Below are 11,770 nucleotides of genomic sequence, written 5' to 3' on the forward strand. Positions count from 1 at the left end.
TCATCCAGGTCCAATTAGTCTCAAAATTTCAGACTCGAACCCTTAAAAAGGAATTGGATCCCATGTCCATTCTCATTCGGCCATTCCTAATAATGTATCATCAATTATCATTTTTCGTGGCTTAAAGCAATGATATGCATCTAACATACTATAAATCATGTTGTAAGTAGACATGGTTATTGGGCGGGGCGGGTCAAGGTCGGTGCAGGTCAAAAGCGGGGTGGGTTACGAAGGGTCAAGTTGATAAGGGTCATTAATGGGCCGGGTTAAAGTGGGTTGCGAGTCATTAACGGGTAATTAATAGGTGGGTCGACAAACGGGCAAAACAACAATAAACGAAGTGAGCCAAAATTGAATATATGAGCATACAAATCCGTACATGTAATTTTATTTAATGTATCTATTTTATTTTTCAAGATAATTGAGCTTTTTTATTGACCCTATAATGACCTTATTCAATAATGACCCTATCCAATAAAAGTCCTTTAATTTTGACCCTAATCCTTTTTCCATTGGACTATTCTGTCTAATAATCAGGTCTAGTTGTAAGTAACCTTAATTACCAAATTGCTTTAACTCGATATATGATAGACGATTAGGGCTGGACCAGAAGTGTTCCACAAGTCCACATCATTGACATTCCTCCAAATGGTGTTCTTAAAGTACACCCAACTCACTTCTAAATACTAATGATGAGAATTGAGAACCCAAGGTTTGAGACTTTGATTACATTAGGACCTACCATAATAATCCCACCTGCAACATGATATAATAAGATAATGGTCTAATACATAGTGCCAACTTATATAAAGTAAATTCAAATGTCCTAATTTTGTACCTGCTCATCCCACTAACTACTTAATCATACTACAAAATTCCAAAACAAACACATGAATATCATTGTTGAAGTTTTGAAACTGCGTTGAATTCTATAGAAATTTAAGCATTAATTGAACAGCAAAATTCCCAACAACAATATGACAGTTGATACAGAATGTCTTTTTTTCTTTATAAGTGTGTTCAAGAAATTCTCCAATTCCAGGTAAAAACTATAAAGTTTCTTCCTTTTTCTTATCTTCTCTTTTATTCCTGCAATTTTAAGCTTTAATGGCAGGAAGTATGAAATTCTTCATCTTTTTGTTCTTCTGTGTTACTTGTGCTTTGTTTAGTTCTTCATGTGATGCTTTAAACTCAGATGGGAAAGCTTTAATTTCACTTTTAAGCAAATGGGTAGTTCCAAAATCTGTTAAAAATAGCTGGAATTCTTCCCAAAATACCCCTTGTTCATGGAAAGGTGTTATCTGTGACAAAAAAACCCAGAATGTAGTTTCTCTCAACTTGTCAAATTTTGGCATTTCTGGTCATTTGGGACCTGAAATTGGTCAGTTAGGTAATTTACAAACCCTTGATCTTAGTTCCAACACAATATCTAGCTTCATACCTGTTGAGATCTCTAATTGTAGCCTTCTTGAGATGTTGGACCTTTCAGTAAACAATCTCACTGGTGAAATCCCAAAAAATTTAGGTAACTTGCAAAGTTTGCAGGTCCTTAACTTTTATGGGAACTCATTTGTGGGTAAAATTCCTAGCTCTTTGTTTCGAATCCCGAATATTCAGGATGTTTTTCTTAATAGTAACCAGCTTACTGGGTCTATCCCTTCAAATATAGGGAATGCAACAAAGCTTCTGAGTTTTTGGGCTAATAACAATCAGTTGTCTGGTAATATACCACCTTCAATTGGGAATTGCTCATCACTCCAAGAAGTATATCTAGGTGATAATCGCCTTACCGGTGTATTACCCTCGAGTTTGATCAATCTCGAGGGTTTGGTCGATTTAGATGTTAGTACAAACAGCTTGGAAGGTGTCATTCCTTCTTTAAGTCCAGGTAGCTGCACAAATTTGCAGACATTAGTCCTGTCAGAAAATCATTTTAGTGGGGTTATTCCACAAGGTTTGAGCAACTGTAGTAATATGATAGCCTTTGCTGCCATGACTAACAAACTAATAGGGAAAATCCCATCTTCCCTTGGTCTGCTTACACAACTGTCACTTCTATACCTGGCTGAAAACTCGTTATCCGGGAAGATACCTTCAGAGCTCGGAAACTGCAAGTTGTTGACAGGGTTGCTTCTAAATGATAACAAACTCGAGGGCGAAGTTCCAAGTGAACTTGGGATGTTAACTAGTTTAACCCGCCTTCAGTTACATAATAATCGTCTGACAGGTGAGTTTCCTGTTGGGATTTGGAAGATTCGGAGTCTTGAGTTGATTCTTATTTATAATAACAGCCTATCAGGGGAGCTTCCTGCTGAAATTACTGAGCTCAAAAACCTTAGGAATCTTTCTTTATCTGATAATCAGTTCTCTGGGATCTTACCTCGTGATTTGGGGATTAATAGCAGCTTGGTGATGATTGATGTCACGAACAATAAATTTACTGGGGAAATTCCACCCCACCTTTGCTTCAGTAAACGGCTGCAGGATCTAGACATGGGCCACAATATGCTTAGTGGAAGCATACCTCCTAATGTTGGAAGTTGCTCTAGTTTGATAAGGTTAAGGTTTGAACACAATAATCTCACAGGGGTAATTCCGGAGTTTGAAAAAGATCATAGCCTTTCTTTCATTGACTTGAGTGAAAATAAGATTCATGGGAAACTGCCTTTGAGTCTTGCCAATTGTCAGAGTCTCACCTGGATCAATCTCACCATGAACAACCTTTCGGGCTCTCTACCTCCAGAGCTCGGAAACTTGACTGAAATTCATGCTGTCTTTATGTCTCGCAATAATTTGGAGGGCTCTTTGCCAATGGAACTAGGCAATTGGCAGAAGTTGCTTACATTGGACTTGTCTTTCAATTCTTTAAATGGATCAATTCCAGCAAGTTTTGGAAGCTTAACAGCCTTATCATTCTTAGATTTGAGGGAAAACCATCTCACTGGAGGAATTCCATCTTATGTGTCTGAACTTCGAATGCTCCAAGAACTTCATCTTGGTGGGAATTTACTTGAAGGACCAATTCCTTCATCTATCACTCTATCAGAGAATTTGATCCTCAATGCCTTGAATCTTAGTAACAATCGTTTAACAGCTCACTTACCCCCTGATCTTCAGAGATTGGCTAGTCTTCGCTGGATAGACCTATCTCACAACCATTTTACCGGGTCACTAGACGCTCTTGCTAATATGCCAGGTTTAGATACTGTTAACATCTCATATAATCTCTTCTCTGGTCCAATACCTCCATCTTTATTGAAGCTGGCAAACAAGTATCCGTCATCATTTCTTGAAAATCCTGAGCTTTGCATTGACTGCACTCACTCTGATGGCTCCACCTGTATAGAAGGAAACGAGCAGTTCAGAGTTTGTAAATCTATACAAAAGACTGGTCACACGAAAGAACTTCACAGGATTCATATTGCAATGATAGTCCTTGGATCATCACTGCTTACAGTACTTGCTGCACTTATTGTGAGCTGTCTGCTTATGAAGTGGTGGCGAAAACGACAGAAGAAAGTTGTTGAAGCTTCAAACCAGGAAAGTTCCACTTTCAAATTCAGCAAAATAATGGAATGTACAGGAAATCTTGATGAGCAGTGCATCATCGGGAGAGGAGCCCATGGAACCGTCTACAAGGCTGTGTTAGGCCCAGATGAAATATATGCAGTGAAGAAGCTTGTATTTGATGGAGAAAGAGGTGCAAATATGAGCATGGTGAGAGAAATTGAGACATTGGGAAAGATCAAGCATAGGAATTTAGTCAAATTGAAGAATTTTTGGGTGGCAAAGAATTATGGGTTGATACTATATGAGTACATGGAAAATGGTAGCCTTGGTGATGTTCTTCATAGGACGAGTCCGCTGTCAATATTGAGGTGGAATGTACGTTACAATATAGCTCTTGGGACGGCCCATGGATTAGCTTACCTGCACTTTGATTGTGATCCTCCTATCCTACACCGTGATATAAAGCCTGAGAACATACTGCTCGACTCTGACATGGAGCCTCACATCTCTGACTTTGGCATTGCTAAGGTTCTAGATCAATCTTCCATATCAACACAATCATTTGCAGTTCCTGGAACCATAGGCTACATAGCACCAGGTATCGTATTATTTACTTTCTCGTTATTAATTTCAAGGATAAACTGACATGAATTGTTCCAACTACAACTCCTCTTGGCAACCAGTCACAACTCACAACTAGTGATTTACTCAGAATAATATACCGACTTAATTAATAATTTGAACTGCTTAGAGAAGACGGGCCATAGTTGGGACTATTTGTGCATATTTTGATAGAAAATTAGATTGTAATATTTATGGTGAAAAAATTCAGAGCTTAAAGAACTCATTTCAACAATTTTATGTGACAGAAAATGCCTATGCAACAACATGGAGTAAAGAGTCTGATGTGTACAGCTACGGAGTGGTATTGCTTGAAATGTTAATCAGAAAGAAAGCAGTGGATCCATCTTTTCCAGAAGGAATGGATTTAGTTGGATGGGCACGATCAGTATGGAATTGTTCCGAACAGATTGATAAGGTGATCGATGCCACCATTCTAGAAGAATTTACGGATTCAAAAGTGATGGAGCAAGTTTATGATGTGTTTTTCATAGCATTGAGATGCACTGAAAGAGAACCAAGAAGAAGGCCAACAATGAGAGATGTTGTCAAGCAATTAGAAGATGCAAATAATGCTGCAAGAACTAAAAAAGGGTCTTAGTGATTCTTGGCCTGATCTACTCATCTTTTTTTTCTGTGTGTGTTTTTGTAGCTAGCACCTATGTATATTACATATTTTGACCTTATTATGTGTGAAATATAAATGAGTTACAGAAGTAAACTTTGGCATTCATAAGAAGAAACCATTAGAATCATGGAGTATTTTTTTTCTTTCCTATGTACTCCATTCATAAACCTACAGAAAGAAATTGTATTCTGCAATCTGCAGTCAAATGTACTTCTGTCAAAGGTTGAACTAAGAAAGGATTGGGAGCATATGTTGTGCTAGTCGAGTTTGTTTTACGTGAACTCCTAAGAGCATGCGGCTAAATATCCAAAAGATAATTTAGCCAACGAGTGCAAAAGAAACAAAAATGTCGGTATGAGAGGACTAAGAATTTTTTTGGAGAAACGCTAATGACTATTGGCTTACTTGTCAAAGAAAAATGTAGTACGTTACAAAGAATGAATAAGCCGATTGAACTTTTGAGAACTAAAAACACGTTAACTTGAAAAGTCGTTTTGAATTATTTGATTTATTAGATCTTGAATTTTGACGACTTCTTTTTGTTTTCAGCAATCCATGGAAACATGAATTCATGTAAAGAATGAATCGGGGGAAAACTTATGACGATACCAACTTCCAGAAAAGGCCTCACGATAGTCAATATGTGCCCACACCATCCATCAATCTCATTGTTACCTTAGACGGTGAAGATTTTATTGACTGTGAACCAATAGTGGGTTATTAACACAGAGATACAGTTAAGATTACGAAAACCATTTATATTATTTTTTCTTATGTTATGTAGCTAAGCGTATCCGCCTAACTGTCAAGCAACAAGACCTATTCTTAGATCATGGTAAGCATAGTATGTCATTTTGTAGTAATGTGTGGGTGTAATAGTTAGAGTGTCCTTAATGTCATCAACTACGACGATAAGTGAGATAAAAGTGAGAAGTAATTCTAATTTCATGTGTCAATTCATCTATGATTACTTCAATAAATCTTGCAAGACATGCAAGCTAGTTTAATTTCCTATTCGTGTTTTGCATTCAATTGAAATTATTTGTACACAATTGTTTTAACTTATCAATAACAATTATTATCATCTATTACTAGTGAAAAAAGTTGCAAAGTTTTTATATAATCAACCTCCAGTATCCAGTATCGTATCTCTTAAACAGCGAAAAGTGAAGGACAATACGTCGTGTTTCCTTTACCTTCCGTACATTTTATCAATAAGTCTACATTGAGTATGAGCTATTAGCCTAATCAACTTACGAAGAATACGAATCTAGACACTAGAACCGTCACCGCCTAATCAACATAATCACAAGTTGTTGATAATTTTTAAAGAACTCCCAACTACTATCTGGGAATAAGTTTTCAAAATACAATACTTAACAAGGACGTCGTGCACAAATTAGATGGTAGATACGAGTCACCATTTAAATGGTACGCACCATTTAACACAATAACAGAATAACATCCTTAAGGAACAAATTAAGCAAAAGAATAAAAGAACCACACACGAGACTCAATGAACATCTAAATCAACAATGAACAACAAGAAAAAAAGATGAACATAAAAGGAAATATCTGATGAATAACTACTCAACCTAATGAACAGACAAAAAAAACACAACGAACAAAGAAATATCTGCAATAAACAAACTAGGAAACATAAAGATGAAGGTTAACAAAGGAGAATCATCGAGATCGATGTTGATTGGAGAACATTTGATGTACATTAGTTTTACATGTTCATTGGAGAACAATTGATGTACTTCCTCCGTCTTTTAAGATGTTACACTTTCTATTTTATGAAGTTTTAAATTAGATGTTACACTTTTATTTTAGGTAATAAATTCTCTCTATCTATCTCTCCTATCACATGTTCACATGTGACCCATTTGTTTTTCATTCTCTCCATCTCTCTCCTCTCCAAAAATTACCTAGGAATCCGTGATTTGAAAAGTGTAACATTTAATAAAAACGGAGGAAGTATATCAGTTTCACGTGTTTTACGTTTTTTGGGTTGCGTTTTGGCCCGTGTCTACCATTAGCCCATTACTATTAGAATGGTAGACATGAGTCCACTATCTACCAATTGGATGTCGTGAGAACAATAATCATTAAATAATTGCAATTAGCACTTATGCTGATGCTACTTTGCATTAAATCAGACATTATAAAAACAGCAAATTGTAAGCAAATGCACCAAAAACCCCACCAACGACTTTACAAAAACATCAACTCATCTCCTCCGATGGGCAAAATTAGTCAGAGGAGAGAGAAAATGGCAGTTTTCCACCTTAAAATCTTGGTAATTTTCCTGTTAATGGCGGTCGTTGTTTTTGGGCAAGAAAATTCAAATTTAAACAAAGTAATACAATTAAATGGTGGACCTGATTCAGTAGTTTGGGTTGTTCAACTTTCTGATCTTCATTTCAGTGTTCATCACCCAGATAGAGCTCTTGATTTCCAGTTTTTGGTGCCTTCTTTTCTTTCCATTATTAATCCTTCTCTTGTTCTTATTACTGGTGATCTCACAGGTTTTTTTCACATCCTTTTTTTTTCCTCTTGATTTTGGTTATTTGTTTGTTTTTTGATGTTCATTTTATTTGTGATTTTGTGGGTTTTGGTTTAATTTTGAAGATTTTTAGTTGTTTCATGATGTGGGTTTTTGCTTAAATGATTATAGTTTTCATTTATTGTGTGATTGGTGTTTTAATGATTTTTGGTTTGATGAGATTTTTGATATGGTTGGTTTTGGTAGATTGGTTTATAGTGATTAATAGGTAGTGTAGGATGATTATACATTATGATTGAGGTTATAGTATGTATGAGAGTTACCTTTTTGTTGTGGGAAATTTGATGGATTATGAAGGAATATAATGGACTTTGGCTCTTAGGTTTGAGTAGATGCAGTCACTAGCTATGTTAATCAGTCTTGGGAATGTGGTTGGTTGTGGTCGTGGATCGAGGTGTTTGGCATTATGTTTGGGACTTGTGATCCGAAAAGGCGAATTGATACGTGCAAGTGGTACATGTTTGGGCTAATTTAACGAATTAGGTAGCAAACTGCGTTCCTGTACTAGCTCTCAGCATAGCGAATTAGGTAACACTGATATCTTGACACGGACTTTGGAACGGGAAAGGATTAATGTGCTAGTAATACACTAATATTCAGGCAAATGTTTCCTTGAATGTTGTGTTACTTGCACTTGGAGGTCTTAGGTTAGTTAATGTCTTTTGGGGGATCGTAAGGTTTCTGATTCTTTAGTGTTTTCATTTATAATTAGATGGGAAGAGCAAAGATCACTTGACCATGAAACAAAATGAGCAAGAATGGATGGAATACCGGAATGTGATGGAAGATGTCGTCAAGAAGAGTGGACTTGATAAGAGCATCTTTTATGATCTTAGAGGCAATCATGATAATTTTGGTGTGCCATCCGTTGGTGGTACCTTTGATTTCTTTTCAAACTACAGTTTAAATGCTCAAGCAGGAAGACAGGGGAAAGTAAACAGTATCACACTTCAGGTAGACTTCCCTGCTATAACTTTCTGGGTTAATTAATCATGTTGCATCTACTTTAGGCTTAGGTAATGTCAGCCACACTGTTGTTGATCATTTACCTAGTCGTTTTTGATGACTCACTATATGTAAAATAAATAAATCAGTGATCGCATTCTGATTATAACAGAAATATCAGTATCTTGTGGCTCGTTTTAGTTTGATGACAAAGTGATTTATACAGAAAGCTCCTTCATATACTTTTTACACTCTTGCATGTTGTAGCTTCACAATATATTAACATTACTGTCACTTCGGGCAGACAGGAATCAGAAAGCATCTATTTGTTGGGATTGACAGCACCATGGCTGTCGGCCTCAGAGGTCCAACCAATCTTATGGGGCATCCAACTGAAGCACTATTAGATGATCTGGATTCTGAGCTATCAATATGGGATGATGAGCCAAAGAACACAGTGATAAAGATCACATTTGGGCATTTTCCTCTTTCATTTTCAGCAGCCTCAGAATCTGGAAGGACCTTAAAAGATGTTTTTCTCAAGCATTCATTATCTGCTTATCTTTGTGGACATCTCCACACAACGTTTGGCAAAAATTTGAAGCGGCTTCATCGAGCTGGTAATGATCTCATGCAGCTCAATATGCAACCGACATCCTCCAAGGATTTTAGAAATGGATCATCCCAAATCCAGGAATTCTGGGAGTGGGAGATGGGTGACTGGAGGAAGAGTAGAATCATGCGCATATTGGCTATTGATAGAGGTCATGCTTCATTCATCGATATCAACTTGAAGTTGGGTACTGAGGAAACTATCATCTTACCCACTTTTCCTCTTGACTCACGCTTCATTTTAACATCACCTCATCTTACTGAATTTAAAGATCAATCAAAGGACCCTTCACACTACATGACAATAAGAGCTTTGGTTTTCTCATCATCTCCAATCACCTCAGTAGTGGCTCGAGTCTATGATACTCAATTTGGAAATTCTGTTCAGGTTGTGGAGGAATCGATGACAAAGATCAACGATAGCTCCTCAAGAGGAACTCTTTATGCTGCACCTTGGAATTTCAAAGCATTTGAGGACCCATCGCCAGAAAGGTACTGGCTGCAGATAGAAGCAATTGACATAAGAGGCAGATCTACCTTAACCGAGTTGAGGCCATTCTCGATAAATGGTCTTTCCAGTTCTCCGTCTTGGACATGGTTGGAGTTCAAAGTCATGGGTTGCCAATGGGCTGCTTTGTATTATCCAATACTTTGCTTTTCTCTTGGGTGTTTCCTCATCGTTCTTCTTCTTCCTGTGGCTTTACGAGTTTTCTCCAAGAAACAGTACACATTACAGAATTTCTCTTCTGATAAGAGTTTCATGAATGGTGTTGGGTGGATCTTTACAGAGTTATACAAGCTGCGCTCAGTGTGGTTTGGATTTCTAGGTTACTTGCTCTATCTTGTTCTCTTTCCTTGGTTTTCAGGACAGCTATTTACTGATGGTGGTGAAAGGGGGTATATGACTTATAGGGGCTGGGTATTGAAACATCCTAAAATGGGTCAAAAACTGGAGTACCTTGGGTTTCCAGATGTACTGGTGATAGTTATTCCTCATCTGGTATTTGTGGTTTTCCCTTCTCTTCTGGTAGTGGTTGGATTAGCTACGGAAAGTGAAATGTATAGACTACACCTTTTAGCTCTTTCAGGGAAGAAGGAGGATGATTGTCTTAAGGAGACTCCAAGGTCTAGACACAATAACTATCGAATTACTAGATCTTCCAAGTTCCTTCTTAATAGACGGTGGATCAGAAAAGTTCTTATGGTAATTTGTTTGGTGATCTTCTACAAGCATTTTAAGGTAACTTTCCATGAGTTTTCTTCTTACTAGATCTTCTTGTGATTTGTTCATGTACTGTTTGATTAGTCGGTTTATGTTGTTATTTTTTAGTGGCGTTATGAAAATGTATTTGACCCCCCTTTCTTCTTACTCCAATTCCTTCTCACAGTCTCACCTGCTTGTGCACCCTCTTGCCTCACGCCTCACATTCCCTCCTCCGGAAACTCGATCTTCTGTCTACCTTTCTTCTGAACTGCTTAGTAAATTGAATCAGCCTGTCCCCTTGTCCAGAAAAAGAAGAGAGAAAACTACAAAAGCAGGAAACATAGTACTTAAGGCATCTATTTACTCATGAGCAACTCATATAAAATTGCCTTTCATTGATTCAATGCTGCTATGTATGTGGGTACTTAGCTTGCAATATAGATCCTACCTCCGGGATCATCATACAGATTACAGATCATGCTCCGGGTTACACGTTCTTTTCATTACACATGCTTGGTCATTTTGCATATTTTCATGTTTTTTTCGTCGTTGCAGATTCTTTCCATTGGCCCTTCAGCTGTTATACCTTTCCTTTTCCTAACCTTTTTCGTGTTTGTGTTTTATGAGCTTCTTTAGCTGTCCTTCCCAGATGTAGTAGTATATTATTATCCCTTTCTTTTCTCTGAATTTGTTTGTTTTTGTTGCAGAGTTGCAAAATGCTGGTGAAAGCTTATGAAATGAATCCATTGTTACATTTCCCAGTTTATACTTTTTCAATACCACTGCTGCTGGCATATGCTGTCTACAGAACCAGCAGACGCTAGCTTTATCAGCAAGCCGTGGAGATTCTCCATGGCTGATGAAAATTCAAAAGAATAGACAAGAAGTTTCCGGGACCAGCCTCGAGGTGCTTGTGGATCTCATTGAAGACGCGCACCATCATCAGAACAAGTTATCGGAAAGGTTACTCAGGATTTCGCGTCAAAAACCAAGGAAATGCCCAAGAAAGCAGCTGTTGTTGGTCAGCAATTTGTATTGTGGAAGCTAAAAACATTACTGAATTACCACGATGGTGATTCATCATTGTAATCTTGTGTGGACGTCAACTAATCTAATCTGTGAATTCATTTTTAGATAGTTCTTATGAATAGGGATCGAATCTCATCTACATTGTTGCCTTTTGTGGCTCCATATAGAATTACAAACAAACACAAAGATGACATTGTAATCACTTGTAAGTTTTTGCTGTGTAGGAAAATCTTTAATTTTTTTTTCTTTTTTTTTTTTCTTTGAGGAGACGTGGAAAAAACTTAGACAACATAAAAAGAGCATTTCTTTCTAAATATCACTTCCTGGCTTGTTAGAATCATACTTGTCCCTTTTCCTTTGCGTTACCATTATTTTACCGGCGTCTACCATCAATAATATTCAGAGTTGTTAAACGTCATCCTAAATTTTATCAGTGATGCCCTAAATACATAGAGGTGGGTACAATCCCTTGCATAAATCACCACTTACATATAGTTGTAGCGGTCAATTATTAATTAAAGTAGATTACAACTAAATATTTGACCTATTATTGTCATTCTATCAATAAAAATATCGATTGCCATTATTCGCAAAAGAAAATAAAGATGTATGAGAGTGACTGAGTGAGGATTTGTATCTGAATATAATTACA

At 37.1% G+C, this 11,770-nt stretch overlaps 2 protein-coding genes across 2 annotated transcripts; both read left to right on the forward strand.

The window, feature by feature from the left end:
• The first annotated feature begins 1,048 nt into the window (after positions 1-1,048).
• LOC104890189 (receptor-like protein kinase) lies at positions 1,049-4,987 on the forward strand. Its single transcript, XM_010675582.4, has 2 exons — positions 1,049-4,108; positions 4,380-4,987. The coding sequence occupies exons 1-2, from the start codon at positions 1,108-1,110 to the stop codon at positions 4,730-4,732; spliced, it is 3,354 nt and encodes a 1,117-aa protein (XP_010673884.1). The 5' UTR covers positions 1,049-1,107; the 3' UTR covers positions 4,733-4,987.
• A 1,945-nt stretch (positions 4,988-6,932) lies between these two features.
• LOC104890188 (putative metallophosphoesterase At3g03305) lies at positions 6,933-11,363 on the forward strand. The gene is made up of 4 exons (XM_010675581.4): positions 6,933-7,290; positions 8,041-8,282; positions 8,578-10,125; positions 10,797-11,363. The coding sequence occupies exons 1-4, from the start codon at positions 6,951-6,953 to the stop codon at positions 10,911-10,913; spliced, it is 2,247 nt and encodes a 748-aa protein (XP_010673883.2). The 5' UTR covers positions 6,933-6,950; the 3' UTR covers positions 10,914-11,363.
• Positions 11,364-11,770: the final 407 nt, after the last annotated feature.

The sequence above is a fragment of the Beta vulgaris genome, chromosome 4, assembly GCF_026745355.1.
Source record: "Beta vulgaris subsp. vulgaris cultivar EL10 chromosome 4, EL10.2, whole genome shotgun sequence".
Taxonomy (NCBI): Eukaryota; Viridiplantae; Streptophyta; class Magnoliopsida; order Caryophyllales; family Amaranthaceae; genus Beta; species Beta vulgaris.

Coding starts and splice junctions, on each gene's coding strand:
- LOC104890189 (XM_010675582.4), top strand. CDS start 1,108: ATGGCAGGAAGTATGAAATTCTTCATCTTTTTGTTCTTCTGTGTTACT. Junction 4,109..4,379: donor CATAGGCTACATAGCACCAG/GTATCGTATTAT, acceptor TTTATGTGACAG/AAAATGCCTATGCAACAACA.
- LOC104890188 (XM_010675581.4), top strand. CDS start 6,951: ATGCACCAAAAACCCCACCAACGACTTTACAAAAACATCAACTCATCT. Junction 7,291..8,040: donor TATTACTGGTGATCTCACAG/GTTTTTTTCACA, acceptor ATTTATAATTAG/ATGGGAAGAGCAAAGATCAC. Junction 10,126..10,796: donor TCTTCTACAAGCATTTTAAG/GTAACTTTCCAT, acceptor TTTTTGTTGCAG/AGTTGCAAAATGCTGGTGAA.